Source organism: Musa acuminata, chromosome BXJ1-5 (assembly GCF_036884655.1).
Source record: "Musa acuminata AAA Group cultivar baxijiao chromosome BXJ1-5, Cavendish_Baxijiao_AAA, whole genome shotgun sequence".
Classification (NCBI taxonomy): Eukaryota; Viridiplantae; Streptophyta; class Magnoliopsida; order Zingiberales; family Musaceae; genus Musa; species Musa acuminata.
Genome location: NC_088331.1, coordinates 32241907 through 32265405, shown reverse-complemented (window position 1 = coordinate 32265405; position 23499 = coordinate 32241907). Strand labels below are relative to the sequence as shown.

The 23499-nt window shown below is 37.7% G+C and overlaps 1 protein-coding gene across 5 annotated transcripts; it reads right to left on the bottom strand.

Annotated features, from left to right (window-relative positions):
• Window positions 1-297: 297 nt before the first annotated feature.
• On the bottom strand, window positions 298-22446 carry LOC103985127 (uncharacterized protein At3g49140). 5 transcript variants are annotated; one of them, XR_001977873.2, is made up of 11 exons: window positions 22112-22445; window positions 21887-22049; window positions 20600-20702; window positions 20413-20480; window positions 20183-20311; window positions 19980-20105; window positions 19710-19830; window positions 19485-19579; window positions 18660-18820; window positions 1834-1929; window positions 298-817 (listed from the first exon to the last, which is right to left on the bottom strand). XR_001977873.2 is itself a non-coding variant. In XM_009402746.3 (11 exons), exons 1-11 carry the CDS (start codon window positions 22276-22278, stop codon window positions 710-712), a joined length of 1329 nt encoding a protein of 442 aa, XP_009401021.2. In that variant the 5' UTR covers window positions 22279-22444; the 3' UTR covers window positions 298-709. The 5 variants fall into 5 exon arrangements, 4 of the variants coding, with proteins under 4 accessions (XP_009401021.2, XP_009401022.2, XP_065039708.1 ...); XM_009402746.3 differs by having other exon boundaries at window positions 18668-18820; window positions 22112-22444; XM_009402747.3 differs by having other exon boundaries at window positions 18668-18820; window positions 19980-20102; window positions 22112-22443.
• Window positions 22447-23499: the final 1053 nt, after the last annotated feature.

Genomic DNA, 23499 nt, shown 5'->3' with positions numbered 1-23499 from the left:
TCAAGCAATTACCCCAATAGAAAATTATACTCATATAATGATTATTTTATATTTTTTAATTTTTTTAATTTAAATATTTATTTTTTTAAAAAAATATTATATCAAATAATTTGCATGACAATCACTGGTGCAACAATATGCTAACCAACTTGGATGTCTCACTCAATTCAAGTATTACTCAAAATATATATACTAAATTGTTAGTGAGACAAGAGTGTAATTTGGATGTAGACCTAATATCACAAGGAATTCGAAATGAAACCACACAGTTTCACTAAAAAAAACATCTTTATCAAGTGGTAGTTGAAAAAATATATATTTTGTTGATCAAATAGGATGCAGACGTGCCCAAATGCATGGGACTGTTTCCATTGTTCAACATTACACATCACGACAAATAATGGCCAACTCAAAAACAAAAACAAAAAAGAAGTCCCAGTTTGCCTAGAAAATGGATCCTCCTTCGCTACAGTTCTTGCTGACTACCGGATGAAATTAGAACGTCCACATGCAAGTTGAGACTGAGGCATAGACAGCCAAGTTACTACATATGCAGTAAAAGGCCTAAATTTCATACATAGAAGCAGACGATGCATCATCAGAGGGAGCAACATTGGCTCTTATAGATTAGGAAAACATATAACAGAACTCGCTGCTGCTGTCGATCCCCACACAGCCCCGCTGCAAGATTCAACTGCAAAAGCATGGATCAAATGTGTCGACTGTCAACTCCCTGATGAGCTTGTTGCCATGTCTGCTGAAGCCTCGGAAATAGAAGATCATGGAGCTGTCTTTCCGCGCCAAACTCTGATGTGGCCTAAGAATATAGAGTGAAATGATGAGTTGCCATTCTGTAGTAAACTCTGATGTGGGCAACATATATATAGTTGACATAAATCCTGAACAATCTATCACAAATAGATGATCAAGCACAGTGAAGAAGATAATTCGAATGCAAACATACAGATAGTTATAATTTTGATTACACTAAACATTGGTTTCTGATAAACCTCAAAAAGCTGAACTTACCCAAAAGTTTTCTCAATGTGAATATTTAGGTAGTATGTCAACCATGACATTGATGTTTGGAGAAAAGTACTGCAATTCCAAAACATTATCTAAAAAGGAATTTTTACATTTCCTTACTTGTATTTACTTTACCTAAAATTAATACATCTGTGATGATCAAATGCATCGGACTCACAATGGAATATATCACCATCTTCAAATTACAAGTGTAAATTTTTTAAATCTGTTATAAGATACAATAGTAATTATTTATTGCATTAATATTTTTGTTGTGTATGACTAATATTTATTTTTTAACAAATATGAACAATTTTTTATGATTTATTATTTAAATTATTTTTATTGTTATATCTTATATATTTTTAATTTTACATTTTGATTTCATATAGATTTTTACATAGTTGGATAGATATGAAATAAAAAAGTAGACTTATATTTTAACATATAATAGACTTCTATTTTTTTTCTATATGTATGTATGTATGTATGTATGTATGTATGTATAATTTTTCAATGAATACCAATTTCATTTTGACTATCCTACCAATCCAATCGCGTCATTCCTAATAAAGTACCAGTAGCCATCTTACAAACTATACATCATATCACAAACCACAATTCCAATGTTTGCAGACACATGAACTGCTCTCATTCTTTAAGTATGGGCTATGGCCAACTGTCCTAAGAGAAATCAGACAAATTACTATAATTGATCTTGCTCCTATGTTCATCATCAGACAAAAGCTCTAATAACATTGAGTTTGGACTTGCAAAATCATATCAACAATTTGAGCAAAGACTTACTTGTGAGCCAAATGCAAATCTTAGAGTTTGGACTTGCCTTCCTGAGCAAATTCTCAAGTCAAAACCAAGACTGTCCACCCCAATTACAACAGCCTCCTGATAAAGAACATGTGAGATATCTCCTAGTGGTTGAATCAAGATGCTTCAGAAGTAGCTTAAATGCCATGCAATGGGTATTGATTGGAGCTCATGCAAGTTTAGGTTTCCAAACAGAGGAAAAATTGACTATAATAAATCTACATAGACATATAAATTCAACTGTGAAAACCAAATCCAGCATAAGGTATGGAGTTTTGATACTACTTATTGCTGAAATAAATAATGTTAAGTTACATGAATCTTATTAAACTAGATTTGTTGAATGCATCAAGAGCTGATGCAACTCAATAGCTAACAACTACTGCTCATTTATCCTAAAACAAGCAGTCCTAGCTTATGCACTTAATTTCTTACAAGGTTGATCAGGTTGCTCCTTGGAATTCAGTGGCACAGACCTAAAATTTTGCTTTATGCACGCACAGGACTGTACCAAATTGAATTTAGTGTAATCAGTTAGCAATTGCACAAGAGAGCATCAAAACCAATATAGTATAGAATTTAAATCAACTTTTATATTCTTCAGTAATCATAAATTACTCCTTTCAAGGATACAACAGTTCGACCCAAATGAGTATACTAAAATTCTATCAAGATTTTAGAGTTCCCACATGACTCTAATTATTCTATGTGTTGCTAATTAAACTTCATTATTTGGTTCTTGAAAATAGTAAAAAATTAATCATTCATGCTTGAAAGGTTGTCGTCCTAATCCTACCAATATATATATCACATCTTGTAAGCCTTAGAAGCATAAAGTGATCTAAAATCAAGTATTATTTATTGACAACTCTTGTCCTTCTCAGACAACTTCTCTTCGGTAGATTTCCTAGAGTGGCGAGTTCTTAAGCCTTTTATCTCTAGTTAAACCTTTGAGTAGTGATATATATATCCCATGAGTATTTTAGTGGGTGGTGAGTTTATTTACCTTTCACTCAATCCATTCCACTCCTCCATTGCATCATCAATTACCATATAAACTTTTGCTCTAGCTCCCCATTTTCAAATCCCCTTGGTTGCTGCTTGACAGAATGAATCTTGATGTCATGACAAAATTGCTGATTTTCGATCTAGGTGATAAGGGTTCCAATCTAACATGAAATCTCTTTGCTTGCAGGAGTAAGATTGCTTATGTTGATATTCCCTAGACCATGCACTAGTAGGAACCTTCTGTACTTGGTCACCTTTGGCAGGACTATGCAATAAGGACTACTTCAGCAGAATCAATTACTTTCCCATAATTCTTCAACATAATTTATTTATCATCATTTAATAATTAAAACATAAATTTGTGTTTTTCTTGGTCAGCTTCAGAAGTATGCACTTTACACACGTTTTTCCCTACTTTCTAATTTTTCTTCTTAAAAATAACTTAACAACTCTATATCTCTTGTAATTAAATGGAAGAATATAGCACTGGAGAAACAAATTAAGATCTATTGTTTTATAGATACAACCAAGTTCCACTTAGAACGAATCTAATAACATATCCAGCTGTAAGAGTCATAAGGAAAAAGTCAGAAACTGACATGTAACTGCTCTATCAAATGTTTATTCCAACAAATTTCTCTCAGTTCTTTAACTCTGGTACAGGATATAACAGAGTTCCAATATGTTCATTCAACAGCCTGGGGGAGTAGTAGTAAGGTTGGATGTATTCATGTTTCCTAGACTGTGGGAGCCACCCTTGCGAATGCTGAGCAATAAGGATTACTTTACCAGAATTAGTTAGTTCCCCATCATTCGTCTTTAACAATGTAGTTCATTTAGCAAATCTTTTGAGAATTTAATTATACTTGCTTTGTCAGCTTAATTATTATGCATTATTCACAGTATTTAAACTTCATTTTCTACAGTGTTTAAAAATAAGAATATAACACTGGAGTACACTGCACTATCCTCATGGAGAAGGACGAAGAACGAAGAAGAGAAGAATTGTACACCGACTTGTTGGTCAAATATGAGATATAAAGCTGTCCACCTCCAACAACCCTAATCATACCTCCCTATGATCTTGGTATTTGCACTCGAAAGATTCACCTTTGTGGTTCGGCCATTACCTTATTAGAACCCTTGCAGATTCTAAACTTGGGGTTGATCTCTTTAGGGGATCGGCCTCCTTGGAACTCTATAGGGGTTCCTCCCTCCAAGTTGCTGCTCAAAGGTTGTAGAAAAGATTCATCTATTGCTTATGAAAAGAGGAGGAATACATGACTATTTATAGGGCTTCTAAACCCTAACTCCTAATATGACTCATACTCAAGACTCCTACTTCTAATCAACTCATAATATGACTCCTACTCAAGACTCCTATTCCTTTACAACTCCTAATTCTTCTCTAAGAAACAACCTCCTAACCTTAGCCGGCCTCTTCATCTCTTTAATAGGGGTCGGCTTAGGTAAGTTTTACATGAATGTCCCTCTCAATTAGGACTCTCCAAGCTAGAGTCCTAACAGACCCGCCCTCTTCAAATCAGCCTTGTCCTCGAGGTTGATGATTCATGAATTCTGGGAATTTGATCTTTAAGTCGTCATAGTTCTCCCAAGTGGCATCTTCTGTTGGTAGGTTCGCCCACTGTATTAGCATTTCATTAGTGGGTCGTTGTCGTTGAGTCACGATCCGTCGATCAATAATGGCACTTGGCTGGGTCTGGAGTTCTCTTTGGGTAGTCATATTTGGTGGGTGGCTTTGGGCTGTCTCCAAGCACCTATTTAAAACTTCCGTCTAGCTGTTGGTTTGTGGGTGATATGTCGTATTCCTTTTCAATTTAGTACCCTGCATATGGAATAACTTTGTCCAAAATCTGCTCTTGAAGATGCAAGTAGAATTTGTCACAAGCACAATGCGTCCCTTATAGCATAATTCTTTTGAGTCCCGATTGTAATGAGCCATGGAGTTTGGTGCTTCCTCTATTTTTTTTTTTATCTTACTGGTCTCCGAATCTTCCTGTCATTCCATCTTAATATCCTCAAGGAAGTCGCTGGTCGGAAGTGAAACGGTCGAAAATTCAGCTTGCTCAGGTAGCTGCGAAGCGCATCTGCAACAACATTCTCTTTCCACTTTTTGTAAGTTATTTCATAATAAAATCCAAGAAGTTTTGTTACCCATTTTTGCTGCTCAAGGGATGATATATTTTGCTCCAAAAAGTACTTGAGGCTTTTATGGTCGGCTTTAATTTGAAATTGTCGACCGATCAAGTAGGGTCTCCATCTCGTTGCTGCGTGCACAATGACGAGCATCTCCTTATCATATGTTGACATATTTCGATGGGAGAGAGACAATGCCTTGCTAGTATATGCGAGTGGTCGACCATCTTGCATGAGAATGACTCCAATTCTGACTCCAAATGCGTCGACCTCAATAATAAAGGGTCGGCTGAAATCTGGTAGTGCTAGCCTCGGCGTCGTCGTCATGGCTACCTTAAGTTTGTTGAAGGCAGCGGAGGCTCTGTCCGACCGTTGGAAGGCATCTTTTTTCAGTAAGGAAGTAAGTGGTGCACTGATCTTTCCATAGTTTTTCACGAACTTGCGGTAGTAGCCTGTTAAACCCAGAAATCCATGCAGCAATTTTATGTTCCTCGGGGTCGGCCAATTCTGCATTGCTTCTATTTTGGAGGGGTCCACTGCTATACCTTCCTCTGATATGATATGCCCAAGATATTCCACCTTCTGTTGAAGAAAGCAAAAATTCGTAGTGGTTGTTGTGTGTTCAAAAGGTGGTTTTCGGTATGTCTTCTTCGCACACTCGTATTTGATGATACCCGGATCAAAGGTCCAGCTTTGTGAAGATTTGTGCTCCCTTTCATCTAGCAATTCATCTACTATTGGAATAGGGTATTTGTCCTTGACGGCTATGCCATTGAGAGCTCGGTAATCAATACACAATCGCCATGTTCCATCCTTCTTTCGTACGAGGAGCACCAGTGAAGAGTAGGGGTTGCAACTTGGCCGAATAACTCCTGTTTTGAGCATCTCTTTTACAATCCTTTCTATTTCATCCTTCTGGAGATGTGGATACTGATATGGTTGAGTATTTGCTGAACATTTGCCTGGAAGAATTGTTATATAATGATCATACCGACGAGTAAGAGGTAGGTTGCGCGGTTCATCAAATATATCTGAAAATTCAGCAAGTAAAGGAAGTAGATTTGGATCTTCAAATTATGTTGGCTCTCCCTTAGTTTGCTGCTCAAGTTGTACTAAAAAGCCGCTGCATACTTTATGCAAAATCTTCTCCATTTGTTGTGTGAAAATCATTGTTACGTCGCCCCCACATTTCCTGTGCAGTATCACCTGTTTCCCCTTACTATAAAATTCCAGGAAACATCACCTAATGTCATCAACAATTCAATTCTGTGCATGGCCTCATGATCATCAAGAGGGAGGAGGAAGAAATCTGCAATTATCTCTTGGTCCTGCAGCAATAGTTTCACCTGCGGGCACCTACGATCACACTTCAAAATCCGTCCGTTGGCGACCTTAACGACAAACATGCTGTAATTCTCAATAGGTAAGTTCATATGGACAGCAACCTTACTGTTTAAGAAGTTATTAGTACTGCCCGTGTCGATGAGAACAGTGATCGGTTGTTGTTTGAGAAGGCCTCCAACTTTCATCGTTTGCGGGTTTGAGTAACCGGCTAGTGCATGTGCCGTAACTTCGGTCGGTTGTGGCTCTTCTTCTGCATCTTCTTCTTTATGTTCAAGGCTATCTTCTGGATGTTCAATGACCTCTTCTTCTACTGGTTCAATCATAAGAAGTCTCCCTTTACTACAGTGATGCTCACGGCTCCATGGCTCGTCGCAATGCCAACATAACCCCTTCGCATATCGCTCCCGAAGCTCTTCTCTTGTTAACCTCTTTGGTGTAGGGACTTGGTCGACAGTAGGGGGGGCTGAGGGCTTCAATATTACTGGTTGAGGAGCGACCCTAGTCCTCCGAGCTTCATGGTTCAATTGCTCCTCTTGATGTCGTGCGAAAGAGATGGCTGCCATAAGCGTATACGGTTGTCGCGCTTTAACTTCTCCTCGGATCTCTGGCTTCAAGCCCTCAATGAAGGTCTTCAATAGCTGTTTTTTAGACCAATCATGAGTTTGATTAGATAACCTTTCAAACCTGGTTTGGTACTCCTGAATGGTGGAGGTTTGTCGGATCTTTGCTAGTTGTCCGTCAATATTCTCGTAATCGGTTGGTCTGAAGCGGATCAGCAGTCCTTCTTTGAATTGTCGCTATGAAAGGACTCCATAAGTATGCTCAAACCATTCAAACCACTGTATAGCATCCCCTTCAAGATGTATAGCTGCAATTTTCACCATAGATGTATCCGCGGTTTTGTGGTACCAAAAATATCGCTCCGCCCGCGAGATCCAACCAATTGGATCTCCTTCTTCCCATATAGGGAAGTCCACTCTCATGCATGGATAGTTGGGGTCAGTCATAGAGCTTCCCCTCTCTTGGAAGTCATATCTTTGGGCTTGGTGCGATTGGGCAAAGCTCTCTCCTTGATGTGATTTCTTCGGGCTTAATGGTCGGCCCAATCTGAGTTCGGTAAAGAGCGTCCGAATCTTATCTTCCATTCGCGCCTCGAAGGCTTCGAATTTAGCATTGATTACCTCCTCAGATGCCATAGTATATGCCACCAAATCTATGATGTTAAGATCTCTCTTTCGTTGTCGGGTTAAAGGCATGTATTGGTTGAGAGAGGTGATGGTCGAAAGGGTTGGTGGATTGGTGGATGTAGGCTACGGTTTAGGCTTGTTTTGTGGCTATTTTGGGTGCAGTTTGAGGGTGTGGTTTGGTGGAGTTTTAGGGTTGTGGATGAAAGTTTTGGATCTGTGGTAGATGGTAGCAAAGGTTTGATAGAAATCAGTGGAAGTTGCAGCAAGTATGTGCTGTCTTGTAAGAGTAGAATTATCGTCGAAGAAACAATGGTTTCTCGACGTAATTTCCACCAAAAACTTGAGAGAATTGAGGAGAGAATTGATAGCAAAATCACAATTTATATGACAGCAAAGATGTCTAATTTAATCAAGAAAATTTCGGCAATATAACAGTAAGGAAATTGGTGCAAGTTGCAATTGCAGAATTCTCGTCGAAAAATTTCAACGGTTTACGATAAAAATTTACAGCAACACAAAATCGTTTTTAGAGATGAATTCCTTAATAAATCAATCTTAGATGAAAGCCAAGATGATCTATGAAGTGTATAAGAAATTTCATTCAAAAAAGATTGCAAATAGATGGGTTAAGGCAACAATATGCGGCTGAAATTTTCTGCAACACAGATTTTTAAGTATAGCAGATTGGACCTAAAAGATCAGTGATTTATATTGAGAATTTTTTGATGAAACCAAAGGGAAATCCACTGTTAGGAAGAGTCAAAGCTATCATAAAAAATTCGTAGAGATTTGGATAGAAACAACGTAGTATCAAAATCAAACAAACAGTACTATGCGGCTGAAATTTTACAGTGCAGATTTTCAAGTATAGCAGATTAGACGTAAAATATCAATGGTTTATATTGAGAATTTTTTGACAAAACTAAAGGAAATCTGCTGTTAGGAAATGTCAAAGATGTCATAAAAATTTCGTAGAGATTTGGATAGAAAAAAACACAATAGCAAGATCAAACAGACGGTGCTATACGGTTGGAATTCTACAATGTAACTTTCGTCGTAGAGATGAAAACTTTATAACGAAAAGTTTATGCAGCAATATAGGAATAATTTTTTTGGGATTTTCAAATAAGGATAACTAAATTGCAGCAGTAGTAAGGTAGAAAACCAGAACCTGTTACAATTCACGGGGAGATCAAAGGATGATCCATGGTCGTGGAGATGACGGCGGAATTTGGCAACGATCTCTTAAGCAATTGTGGGAATTGCTTTGGGCGGTTGTGGAGGGTTGATGGATGGCTGTGGTAGGGCAGCGAGATGCCAAGAACGCAGCTCTGATACCAGGTGTTAGAACCCTTGCAGATTCTAAACTTGGGGTTGATCTCTTTAGGGGATCGACCTCCTTGGAACTCTATAGGGGTTCCTCCCTCCAAGTTGCTGCTCAAAGGCTACAGAAAAGATTCATCTATTGCTTATGAAAAGAGGAGGAATACATGACTATTTATAGGGCTTCTAAACCCTAACTCCTAATAGGACTCCTACTCAAGACTCCTACTTCTAATCAACTCCTAATATGACTCCTACTCAAGACTCCTATTCCTTTACAACTCCTAATTCTTCTCTAAGAAACAACCTCCTAACCCTAGCCGGCCTCTTCATCTCTTTAATAGGGGTTGGCTTAGGTAGGTTTTACATGAATGTCCCTCTCAATTAGGACTCTCCAAGCTAGAGTCCTAACATATCTACCTGTGTCCAAGGCTTTCATCCAATACAAATTCGATACACGCACGAAAGATCATATGCAAATTCAATGCATGTAAATTCGATACTATGAAATTCATTCCCTGAATCCATAGCCCTTCTTGTTGTCATGTTATTCATCAAAGTGAAGCTCCCAGTAGCTCTAATCATCCCTCCGAATGATTGTCTCTCACAGGACTTTCTCGTGTATGTTGCATTGCCTTGAACTGTTCCACCACAATCCGCTGCACCGCATTGCCTCTTGGTGATGTCTACATTGCACTCTAATCTTGGTATAGTCAATAGTGAACTCGGACTGTGATCTCTCCTTGTATGGCCTCTGTCGACATATTATAAGGCCTCTATCACCTTCAATTGTGTTCGTTCTTTTGGAAATCACTATTCGTCCACTTGCACTTAGCTCACTCACGGATGAAGCACAGCTCTGGGTCAGTTTGTCGCCCAACAACTCTTTAACTCCCCCAAAATTGTTGAAAATTGGTGTGTCATTGTTTGGATCCTAGACCTCTACCCTAGCATAATCTCATGCTTGCTTCTCCTATGACAACTCAAATAGCAGCACTTTGGCATATTCCTCCAAAGCATTCGTCGCCTTGTACCCTATGCCAAGGCCTTCAACTCCAACTCCAACACTACAAGTTGAGACAACCTTCTGCTTTAGTCTGTTTATTAATTGTCTCGCTAAAATAAGGTGCATGTGTCTTAAAGCCCCCCTTTGACTTTAGCATAATGCAAGATGAGTTTACTACATTATAAAAAGAAAATTGAGGAATGATATGATTTCACTCCTACCTCTACAAGAGTTAATGTCCTTGACCTCTATCCAAGAAAAGCTCCATAAAGTTGGTGCGTTTGTTTCATGTTCTAACTTTTAAGCCAACTCTGCTTATATAGCTTGGGTACTTCACTAAGTCCCACCCAAGTTGTTCTGCTCCTCAGTTTGCATTGAGATATGTGTTGGGTTAGGTCACTCCAATGTGGAGAAAGCTCAACAATAAATGTTTTGGCCCATGTACTTAAACCCATTAGGGTTACATTTTGAGACACTCATGATACACAACTCAATTTACAACATAGAGAGAAAATTTTTTGGGTTTTCCTAAAATTCGTCCAGCCATCTTTCTCTGGAGATCGGACAGTGAATTTTTTGTCGGATTGTGCTGATTTGGTGGAGATATTCTAGGCTCAGTGATCTTCATTCTGAACGGTGGAGATCTGGTTTGGAGGTCTTCTTCATAGGGTGTTGGCTTCTTGAATAGTAGCTGTTCACTGATTGTTCTGTCACTGATTAGTTTACTTCGACTCCTTGCTGGGCAGCATTCAACCGATGGATTTGGCTGAAATTTTGTCAGCAGGTATAAGGCTTCTGGTTATGCAATCTGAACGGGGAAGATCAGGTTTGGAGGTTTTCTTAAGTATCTCTTTTTGCTGCTTCAACGAAGACTATGCTGCTGGTTTTCTACTTCGAATAGTTTCATCTCGTTCAGCATTTGAACTGTCATTTGTGGTGCGATTTGGCTGATTTTTTGTGAGCAAGTTCTAGACTAGTGTTTCTTTAATCTGAATGGTGGATATTGTGTTTGGATGTGGTAAACACTTTCTGATACTTAACAATAGCTACCCTCTGTGATTTCTATCTCTGTTTAATGACTATTTTAGTTGTGGGTTTTGAATTTGTTGTGAAACAAATTTGTTTGTGGATCTTTGCTGTTGTGAACAATATTTTCATAGTGGAGATTTTGATTTAGACTAGGAGAGGCCCAGTGGTTTTTATCCTTCATATTGAAAGCGTTTTCCACGTAAAAAATTATCGGTATTCTTGTGTGCTTGATTGTGATTTAATTGTTCATTGTTCATGTACTCAAGATACTGCTCCTAATATATTCATACAAGTGGGGAGGAAAGATTTTGATAATTAATTATTTATATCCGCATATATTTTTTATCTATTTTTCCTAACAAAGTGGTATCAGAACTTGGTTATTGTTGTTTTTTACTTGTTTGAATTATGAAGGCTAATTTAGGTAGAATGGTCTGTTTGGATGGCACAAACTATCACAAATGGAAAGAAAAGATTAGAGATCTTCTCTTTGTGAAAAAGCTGCATTTACCTATGTTCTTATCTCAAAAACCCGAGTCTAAAAATGATGAAGAGTGGGATTTTGAGCATCAACAAGTTTATGGCTTTATTCGGCAATGAGTAGAAGATAATGTCTTGAATCACATTGTTAATGAGACAAAAGCAAATGTGTTGTGGCATAAACTTGAGACTTTGTATGCTTCAAGAATTGGCAATCATAAACTATTTTTACTTAAACAAGCTATGCGCTTACAGTTTAAAGAAGGTAGCTCCATTTCTGATCACTTGAATGAATTTCAAGGTTGTTTTGATCAGTTGTCTGGCATGTGTATAAAGTTTGAAGAAGAGGTACTTGGACTTTGGTTGCTTAATACTCTACCTGATGATTGGTATCAGAGCTTGGTTATTGTTGTTTTTTACTTGTTTGAATTATGGAGGCTAATTTGGGTAGAATGGTCTGTTTGGTTGGCACAAACTATCACAAATAGAAAGGAAAGATGAGAGATCTTCTCTTTGTAAAAAAGTTGCATTTACTTGTGTTCTTATCTCAAAAACCCAAGTCTAAAAATGATGAAGAGTGGGATTTTGAGCATCAACAAGTTTGTGGCTTTATTCGGCAATGGGTAGAAGATAATGTCTTGAATCACATTGTTAATGAGACAAAAACAAATGTGTTGTGACATAAACTTCAGACTTTGTATGCTTCAAGAACCGGCAATAATAAACTATTTTTGCTTAAACAAGCTATACACTTGCAGTTTAAAGAAGCTAACTCCATTTCTGATCACTTGAATGAATTTCAAGGTTGTTTTGATCAGTTGTCTAGCATGGGTATAAAGTTTGAAGAAGAGGTACTTGGACTTTGGTTGCTTAATATTCTACTTGATGATTGGGAGAGTTTTCGGGTATCTTTGATAAACTCTGCTCCCGGTGGTACTTTGACTATGGAGTACGTGAAAAGTGGTGTTTTGAATGAAGAAATGAGAAGAACTCTGGATACATCTAAATCACACTAAGAGGTTTTGGTTATTGAGAATAGGGGGAGAAGCAAGAACAAGGGTCGAGATCAGAACAGAAAAGACAGTAGTAAAAGCAGGAGCAAATCAAAGTCAAAGTACAAGATTCTTGAATGTCATTACTGTGGTAAGACAGGGCACATCAAGAAATATTGTTTCAGGTAGAAAAAGGAGAATAAAGATAAGGGCAGCAACAACAAGCAAGATAAAAAGGCTAATGAAAGTGACAATGATCGTGTTTCCACTACTTCTGATGATCTTACTACTGTTTATTGTGCAGAGGACATCAACTTTACTAAGAATGAAACCAGTTGGGTCTTTGACAGTGGTGCTGCCTACCATGTTACATCAAGGAAGGACTTCTTTACTTCTTATACTCTAGGTGATTTTGGAGTTATGAAAATGGGCAATGATGGAGTGTCAAAGGTTATAAGCACTGGAACTGTTTGTTTAGAGACTGACATTGGGACAAAGCTTGTTCTCAAGAATGTCAGACATGCACCAGATGTTCGACTGCACTTGATCTCTACAGGGAGGCTTGATGATGATGGTTATTGTGGCTCTTTTGGTGACAATCAGTGGAAAATCACTAAAGGCTCTATAATTGTAACTCTAGCAAAGAAGTCTTGTGGCTTGTATTGGTTGGAGGCTTCAGTTATACTGATCATGTTAATGCAGTTGAGAGTGTTGACTCTTCAGATTTATGACACAGAAGGTTGAGTCACATCAGTGTGAAGAGACTTGACTGTCTAGCTAAGAAGAATATGCTTTCAGGGTTAAAAGGTGCAAATCTAGACAGGTGTGTTCATTGTTTGGCTGGGAAACAGAAAAGAGTTTCTTTTAAGCATTATCCTCCTTCCAGGAAAATTGAGCTACTTAGAATTGGTACACTCAGATGTTTGTGGTCCTTTGAAGGTAAGATCATTTGGTGGTGTACTTTACTTTGTGACATTTATTGATGATCATTCCAAGAAACTTTGGGTCCATGTTTTGAAGTCAAAGGATCAAGTCCTTGATGCATTCAAGGAATATCAAGCTTCTGTTAAGAGAGAAACAAGGAAGAAATTAAAATGCATCTGCACTAATAATGGCCGAGAATATTGTGGGCCCTTTGATGCATATTGTAGGAAGCAAGGTATCATGCATCAGAAGACTCCTCAATTGAATGGCCTTGCAGAAAAGATTAACAGAACATTGACGAAGAGAATCAAATGTGTGCTTACAGAAGCAAAATTGCCTAATTCTTTTTGGGGTGAGGCCTTGTACACTGTTGCTCATGTTATTAATCTAACCTCTATTGTTGCTTTGCAGAATGATGTTCTTGACAGGGTGTGATATGGTAGAGATGTTTCGTACGACCACCTGCGTGTATTTGGTTGTAAATGTTTTGTACATGTTCCTAAAGATGAGAGATCCAAGTTAGATTCCAAGACGAGGTAGTCCATCTTCATTGGGTATGGCTGAGATGAGTTTGGCTACAGATGTTATGATCCAGTTGTAAAGAAGCTTGTCAGAAGCTGTGATGTGGTTTTTGCAGAGGATTAGACTATTGAAGATATTGGCAATACAAAAAAGATAGAGCCTCAAAGGAATGATGGTTTGATTGATTTGGATCCTACTCCTATAGTTAATTGGGGTGATGTACAAAATCATGATCGGCATGATCAAGATGAACATAAAGTTAGATCAGGTGGATACTCTTGCTGATGAAATGGTTGAAAATGAACTGCCTGAAGCTGCTCTTAGAAGGTCTACTAGAGACCGAATGCCTTCCACTCGGTACTCACCTAATGATTATGTTCTCTTGACAGATGGTGAGGTGCCAGAATGCTATGAAGAGGATACTGAGAGTGAGTAAAAGGACAAATGGGCTGCTGCAATGAAAGAAGAAATGCAAGTCTTTGTATGACAACCACACCTTTGAATTGGTCAAACTTTCTAAAGACAGAAAAGCCTTGAAGAACCGATGGATTTACAGGGTGAAGCATGAAGAGAATTCCTCTGGTCCACGATACAAAGCTACATCGGTGGTTAAAGGCTACAGTCAAAAGAAAGGCATTGATTTTGGAGAGATTTTCTCACCTATGACGAAAATATCCTCAATTTGAGTTATAGCAAGTCTTGATTTGGAAGTTGAGCAAATGGATGTAAAAACGGCTTTTTCTCCATGGTGACTTAGAGGAGAAAATTTACATGGAGCAGCCTGAAGGTTTTATAGTGAAAAGAAAAAAGAATTATGTCTGCAAATTGAGAAAGAGCTTGTATGGTTTGAAACAAGCACCTAGGCAATGGTATAAGAAGTTTGAATCTGTTATGGTTCAACAGGGCTAAAAGAAGACTACTTCTGACAATTGTGTTTTTGTGCAGAAACTCTCTGATTATGACTTTGTTATATTCTTGTTGTATGTTGATGGCATGCTTATTATAGGTCCTAACTCCTCCAAGATTGACAGTTTGAAGAAAGAGTTGAGTAAGACTTTTGCTATGAAAGACTTAGGGCCAGCCAAGCTTATTCTTGGGATCAAAGTTATCCGTGACAGAAACTGCAAGAAGTTGTGGCTATCTCAAGAAAAATACATTGAAAAGGTGCTACATTGATTCAACATGGATAAAGCTAAAACTGTTAGTACACCTCTTTCTCCATCCTTTAGAATGAGTGTCAAACAGTCTCCTTCAAATGAAAAAGAGACGAAACACATACAAAAAGTTCCATGTGCATCTGCAGTTGGCAATTTGATGTATGCAATGGTTTGCATTAGACCAGACATAACTCATACAGTTGGTGTGGTGAGTAGATTTTTATCTAATCCAGGCAAAAAGCATTGGAATGCAGTGAAATGGATTTTGAGATATGTACGGGGTACTTCTAGTTTGAAGCTTTGCTTTGGGTCTAATAAGCCTATTCTTATGGGCTATATAGATTCTAATTTTGCAAGATATATTGATTCTCGAAAGTCTACTTCTGGTTATATGATTACCTTTGTAGGGGGAGCTATGCCATGACAATCCAGGTTGCAGAAATGTATTGCATTGTCCACTATGGAGGCTGAGTTTATTGCAGCTACAAAGGCTTGCAAGTAGTTGCTTTGGATGAAAAAATTTATGAATGAGCTTGGATTCACAATTTCACATAAAGGAGGTATGTCTTATACTGTGATAGTCAGAGTGCAATTCATCTTAGTAAGAATCCTACTTTTCATAGTAAATCAAAACATATTGATGTGAGGTATCATTGGATATGAGATGTTTGGGATTCTAAGCTGCTTGAACTTAAGAAAATACATACTGATGATAATAGCTCTGATATGTTCACTAAAGTTTTACCAAAAACAATGTTTGAGACTTGTCGGTTGGTTACCGGTTTGGCAAATTTCTCCACATAGTCATAAGGGGGAGAATTGTTGAGTTAGGTCACTCCAATGTGGAGAAAGCCCAACAATAAATGTTTTGGCCCATGTACTTAAACCCATTAGGGTTACATTTTTGGTGGAGATTGCGTTTGGATGTGGTAAGCACTTTCTCATACTTAACAATAACTACCCTTTGTGATTTCTATATCTGTTTAACGGGTATTTGAGTTGTGGGTTTTGAATTTGTTGTAGAACACATTCGTTTGTGGATTTTTGCTGCTGTGAACAATATTTTCATAGTGGAGATTTTGATTTGGACTAGGAGAGGTCCCGTGGTTTTTATTCTTCATGTTGAAGGAGTTTTCCACGAAAAAAATTGTCGGTATTCTTGTGTGCTTGATTGTGATTTAATTGTTCATTGCTCATATACTCAAGATAGTGCTCCTAACATATTCATACAAGTGGGGAGGAAAATTTTGGATAATTAATTGTCTGTAAACGCATATAATTTTTATCCATTTTTCCCAATAATATGGTGGTTTGTGTCCACCATTCCATGAGTCAACCCTTTGTTGAGCCTAATATTCTCCTCATGAGCTCCAAGTGTGTCTTCGATTGGTCCTCTACTTCATCTTGTAATGTGTCCACCAACCCATTACCTCTAGTGAGATCATATAATAACTCCTTGCCACTTGCTCGATTCTTGTGCCCTTTAAGCATTACGAAGCTTCCATCCTAAAGTACCTCCCTCAGCATGTGTGGTTCACTACACATGAATCCTCTGCTAGAAAAATAGGACTTTCCCCTAGATACCTATCCCATTAAAGCAACTTCCTCTTTGTAGGCTTCCGTCTTGAAGGTTCAAAGACTATCATCTCCTTGGACTACTCTGTCTGCCAAGACACAACACTGCATTGTTTCGTCACCACGAACACACTTGTTAGACTACAACTCTTTGCCAATGTATCCCTCAAGGGCTATCAACATGCTAAACCTACTGCATAGTTTACTGTCTCACGGACATATCCTTTTCCCTCAAGCTGAAGAAAAGGTTCTTAAGCTCCATAACATTGAATTTCAATAGCCTTGGGATGACCACAAACACCCCTAGTTTCATTGCATAAGTACCGAATTCTTGGAGTCGACAATTTCCCTTGCCTTCGCGAGCCTTGTACAAACTCTTTCAGTCGTCGAGCAACCCCTACTTGCAAGATCTCATCCTTTGCCAAGCACCCCTGCTTGCATTGAGTACCATCAAATTAGGTTGATAAGGTCGAGTTGTGGCTTGAACTCAGCTATCCTAACCTTTGTGCACTACAAGTTCTTCCCAACTCACTTGTCCTCGTAGTGTCTCTCGTGTGAAAGGTTAGTCATTCCTTTGAATGTCAATCTCAAATGCTCACTCATTTAAGTGACTCATTTCCCTGCATCCCAAAACGATCGTGCATGCTAGCTGCCCTCCATGCAATTATGCTAGGTCCTTTAAATTAATAATGTCAAGTGTTTCTTAGTGTGTTTGTCCCGCTTTGATACCATTTGTCATGGACTTAACTAATTTGCCTAAGTCGTACGACACCCTACGTACTCGTCGATAAAGGATCAGTGTTCCTTTAATCTTATAGGGTTCCATAAGGACCTGCAAAAGAGAAAATGGGTTGGTGGAAGCATTAACTCGATCCCACGGGCGTCAACTCAGGATTTCAACAAACATTTGATAGGAGAATTCAACGCAGTCCGTACGGCAACCACACACAAGCTATATTTATAAGCCATAAACAACCACAAAACCTAACCAAAATTGGACTATCAAGCCTATTGCAAGCCCCTTGGATGTTTTCTAAAGTATGAACAAACTAAAAAGCATGGACATTACATCAAACACGTTCCCTACAAACTGTGTCAGCCTCGATGACATCGAACAGCAGCGACAGCGGGACCGGCATCAAGAGAAGAGGGCTCACATTTGTGAAACCTAATTGCTGTTTTAGGTTTTTTTTTCATACTAAGTTGAATTGGACCACTCGAAACATGGGCTATTCATGTATCATTCAACATTCTGGCCTATACATACTACTCGTTTTGTATAGTTTTGAGCAAGGTATGCAGTTTCTAATAATACCGCCCGTACCGGGCGGTACATACCGGTCCATCAGCTGATCGGTACATGGACCGCCCGTTACTGGACGAGATAGTGTATATATATATATATATAAACGAGGCGACGCGACGACATCAGCCCGCATGGGAGAAGGAAAAGGCGATATCGCCGAGGCGATGCGACGTCACCTTATATATATATATATATATATATATATATATATATATATATATACATACGAGGCGACGTCATCGAATTATATATATATATACCGAGCGGTATACCAAACGGTATACCACTCGGTATACAGTATCATACTGTATCGAGCGAATGTCGAAACTCCGGTACGATACGATATTTCAATCCTTGGTTTCGAGTGATATAGTAGTCCTTGCTTTAAAGGATGAATCTAATACCATGTCCAACTGCCACGGTCATAAGGAAAAAGTCACAAACTTTAACATGCAATGGCATGTTGCACTACTGCTTATTCTAACAAATTTCTCTCGGTTCCTTAATTCTTATGTATATATACAAAGTTCCAATACACTCACTCCATCTACCCTCATATTATTAAGTTCAAACTAACACAGAATGAATCATGTCAGAAAATCTTCTTTAGATTTGACAAACTTGCTATATGAACACTAAGCGATGAAAACACCACTAAAATTTATGTTAAATGATCATGTTACAAGCCACAGAGAAACAAAAGATAAATTAAAAAGCCAATAAGAAAACTAGAACAGTCATCAAGAACCTGATTTGGAATGAAATGCAGGCAGCAATAAGAAAAGGCAAATGGATTACCACAATACCTCCACATGAATACTCTTTTGCCTAATACATAGCAATTTAAGAGCTTGAGATATCTTTTCCCCACCAGCTTTTAAGCGAGATATGATGTTCACAGCAGAATGTGCAAGAACATCTGGTTGGGCTTCCCGAAAATTATGGATTTTTACTGTTGACTGTGAAGTAACATGATGAGAATAAATTCAATGAAGATTAACCAAAGGAAGATAAATTGCAGATCTATCCCTCCAGTCATAAGCCCCAAAATAGTGACAAGAGAAGTGGAATAAAGTCTATGCCAACAGTGAGATTGAAAAACTACCAATACCATCTAGCAATAGGTCAAGGTTCGAATAAACAAGGCACAGGTTTGATAATATGTTTGAAACAATTAAAATGGTATTAATGAAGCACTCACAAAATCAGTGATAGTGATAATCCACAGTCATTTCAACATAATAGAGGCAGCTTAATAAAGTAAACTCCACAGTTGATGCATTCTAGCAACAAAGATTTAACTCTTGGTCCTATACTAGTTTTTGTAATCTATCAGACCGGTACGGTACCAGGATACCAGGTGATATACCAGCACATACTGTTCAGCATCAGTGAATAAGATAAAAAATATAGTATTGTACTAGTGTCAAGCTATTTGTTTCAGTACCGATACATAATTGTATCAGTAAATATATGATCAAGATTTGAAACCTTGCAAACATGTCATCATGAAGTTGCATGTTCTACAGTTAGGACAAACAGATAAACTATAATTATCACAAGCCAATCAGTCTATTAAAAAAATATTTTCAAATCATTTAGAGAAAACATGCTAAGGCATGCCTGATTTCCGTATGCAGAGACTATCTGAATATTAAGCATCTCCAGTTTGTAAAATGTAGCTCCACTCTGCAGACTTTGATCCATATCAAATTCACCTACATAAGAAAATACTGCTGAAAAATTGGAAAACAAAAGCACATAAAATAAAGATAAAGAATGTTTATGCTCATATATCATGCTTTAAATCAATTCTCAAAAGGTGGAAGTTGCATATATATTTTGTACCAGCATAAGGAAGCTTTTTGATATTTATGCTCTCTTCAGCAAAGGCAGGTCTCAAATGACCTTGGATGACAATGCTAGCAGGAGGCTGATCCATCCAGTCCAAATTAACATTTGATATAGACTAAGCAAGAAAAACCACCAAGAGTATTACACAGCCGAAGACAATGTTGCACATGCAAATAAAATAGGACTTTAGGTGAAGTGGTATGACCTTCATGGTGCAAAGTTTTCACATTAATTACTGAACAAGCATTAGAGATAACTGCATACCTCCTCCATTTTCTTAGCAAAAAATATTGGATGACAAGACTGCATTGTTTCCAAATTTGTCCAATCACTTATATTCTCAGACGAGAGAAGTTGATCTACTTCGTCAAGAATAGCCATCACATCCTGCTAAGAAATGTCACATCTACATTAATTTGATATCAAAAAAGTAAAATAATTTAATAAATGTTGTCTTGTCTCCTCACCTCTTCGGATTCATCATCAATGTCATCTTCACTGCTTGAGATTTCTTCTACTTCAAATTCAAGATCAGATGGCCCTAACACTTCCATCTCAGCTAGCATTTCTATATTGTCCAAGCCAATTATAACTTTCTGCACTGAAGATTAATATTAGTTGAAGCATTGCAAGCCTCAAATCTGAAGAAAAAGAATAAAAGGGAAGACAGAAAGGACCAATGAAGGAATTCAAGTACCAATAACTTATCATCTGTAACCAAACTTTGAAGAACTTCTTTCTCCTTATTCACCTCAAAATAGATATCTGTTCAAAGTGCTACAGAAATTTCATGAGTGTGGGGGAGAAAAGGATACAAAAATAATTGGCTCTAAGAACAGTTATCAAGACAAACAAAAAAATAAAAGAAAATATTGACAGTGTACCTCCTTGTTCATCAGTTAGATAGGGAAATTCAGGCCAGATAATATTCTCATGGACTTGATCATCAATAAATCCTGAAAACATGACGGCTGCTTTGCTATTGACCTACACATAGCATGGTAATACACCATCAAAGGACAAAGTAAATTCTAAATTACCATTGTAGAAGCATATAACACCATATCATAGACGACCAAGTTCATTGTAGATGTCCAAGTGTTTGGGATATAACACTAAGTCCCAGCTTTAGGATGTGAATGTGTTTCCAGTTCAAAAGTAAGTTTTTCTGGTTCTTATAGAATTAGATAGATTTAGAAAAATTAGAACTATGAAGGAATCTTAAAGTATCCCTCGTTATTCTATAATTACTCTTCATAACTCAAAGTTTTGTACAAAACAGTAAAAACTAGGGAATACCATAGTGCAAGAAAGAGAAAATACAACTCTTTTTTATGCTATTTACCTTCACAACAATAGTATTGATATCAATTGTTTGTCGTAGTTGGACTTTGATACCATGGTATACATAACTATCCTAAGTTTGCTAAATTATTAATTTGTTCATGACAAATTATGTTTGCCAAATGACTTATCCTTACATGTTTTGTGGGACTACTTACTACATATTAATATCAAATATTTACTGAAGCTTGCAGTATATGCACTGTCTTGTTTCCCAACTGTGATTTCTGAGTTAGCAATTTTTCTTTTCCAAAGCAAGTCTGAAATGCATATTATGTTTTTTTTCTAGTTGAGTATGGCAATATTTCTAGTACTAATGCTGATCCAACAGGAGTGTTGATTTAGAACCTCACAGTGTCAGTGTTTGCCTAGTGAAGAAAAGAAATATTTTAGCCTCAAACTCGGTCCTTATGTTTCTTACGTCCGTTTACAATTATCATAACAAGCATCTGGTACAATGTACGAGTTCGTAGGTTGTTTTTGTGCACATAGGCCTACAGGTCATGTAGAGTAGTCAAATTAAACTCCAAACTATATTTAAGAACCCTTTATAAGATAATATGGATGAAGTCAAATATAGAAACTATAAGCAGCACTTGAGATATTTTACGGATCCAACGAGTCCTTGGCATTCATCAGTGGCAGAGCAAAATTAGCATGAATTTTGAGCTACCAATACAGGCCAATAAGCTGAGTTCAGGAAGAAAAGAAGAGATAAAGCCAGTTAGATATAGTTTGCAAGCAATTTTCTTCTAAAACCAGGATTCATTATCTATAAATAAGCAAACATTCTGGTGAGCTCACCCTCTCAATAGCTTAATTGTTACCTCAATTATGGTTCTTGCGGTCTCGGCATCAGTGAGGCGCCTCTCCTCATCGTCACTGGAAGCAACTAGCTCTTCGATTTCCTCGAAAGGGTGGTATAGTGGCTTCGAGTTTCTTCTCAGCGAATCCGCGTCCTCTAGCCCAGAACGGACTCTCGATTTCGTCCTGGCGAGGAGAATGGGCTCATGTAGGTGCTTCTATAGAGAAAGAAGGGGGCGAACAAGTACCTCGCGTGCTGAAGATCCCAAATTCCTCGTCCAAAGAACCTCTGGTTGCCACCGCCGACGCCACGGCTATAGCACTTGCGGCCGGCGCCCACGAGAAGCGACAGAGGTGACCGCAACGGCGAAGGCAGCAGACCATTTGCGAGGGCGAAGTCCATCATCGTCAACATCTGCCTCTTCTTCTTCTGTCTTCGGGTTGGCCTCCGCCGGAGGCTATCCGCAACGATTTGGGAACGGACGGCCGAGCTGCGGCTGGCGATGGATCGGTGGTTGGACTTTGGGTGGGGAGTCGCGGATCCCAAACGGATCCGTTAGAAGAATTGAGATCCGATTCCAGTACAGATCACGACCAAGCCAAAATACAAGTCCAGAATTAAAAAGGACATGATAAGCTGCCGCGTTTGACTTTGTTGGGCGAATTCTTATAAAAAGCTTTTTTTAGTCTCCACCATTTCTAAAATTATCTGTCATTTTTTTAACTTAATAATAGAAATATTCTTGATTTGACAGTCAGCTTATAAAAAGCTTTTTTAATATTGTTCTACACAATAAGAGAAAAAATTACAACATAATGTAAAATATTATAATAAGATATTTTATATTACATTACAGTGTTTTTCTATATTTCTGAAAATACTGTGTTATTCAGTAGTTGGGAAAAGAGAGAAAAAAAGATAGAGACTGAGGTATTTTGGATATCAGAAAAAAAAATGCCATCAAGAAATTCTTTTTCTCATGGTCGAAGGAGGCAATGCTGCCGCCAACGAGAATGAGTTTTTTTATCCCTCTTTCTTACCCTTCGATGGTGGCTCGGAGGAAGAGTCATTACTGCTAACAAGAAGAGGCAAGGTGACGATGATGTTTGGAAGGCCATGGGGAGAGCCGAAGGAGACAGTGACAATGCTGGTGATAGTAGCAACAAGGGGGCAGGAACAGTGGTGACGATGTCGCTCGTGGTGGAAGCAAGAGGTGGTACTTATTTTTTGTTAATTCAATAAAAAAGAGTTGCTCCCAAATAAAACCTAATTAGGGAGGCATAATTTGGTAAAAGCCCAATATTAGGGGTTTTTAAGGTAAAATATCTTAAATATTTTAAATTATAAAAATATTAAAATAATACAATTTTAAAAATGTTATTACGTACAAAGTAAATAATATAATATAATAATAACATTTATATATTTAAAATACATAAAAAGTTCTTAAATATTCAAAAATCTTCAAAATAAATTTGCAATGTTTATATGACCATTATTTTTTTTTTATTTTGAAGCCTGTAAAATAGATTTTACGTATTTTGGCCCCTGAAAAGGATATTTTTTTCAAGAAAAAACTAAACAAAATCATCATTTAAATTTATAAAAATTAAAAAATATATTTTTTTTTTAATC

Bases quoted from the DNA above. Each gene is read 5' to 3' on its own strand.
- LOC103985127 (XM_009402746.3), bottom strand. From the start codon at position 22,278: ATGTTGACGATGATGGACTTCGCCCTCGCAAATGGTCTGCTGCCTTCG. The intron at 20,481-20,599 runs GTACACTGTCAA...CACTTTGAACAG, and splicing joins TCTAACTGATGAACAAGGAG to ATATCTATTTTGAGGTGAAT. The intron at 19,580-19,709 runs GTACAAAATATA...TTTCTTATGTAG, and splicing joins CAAAAAGCTTCCTTATGCTG to GTGAATTTGATATGGATCAA.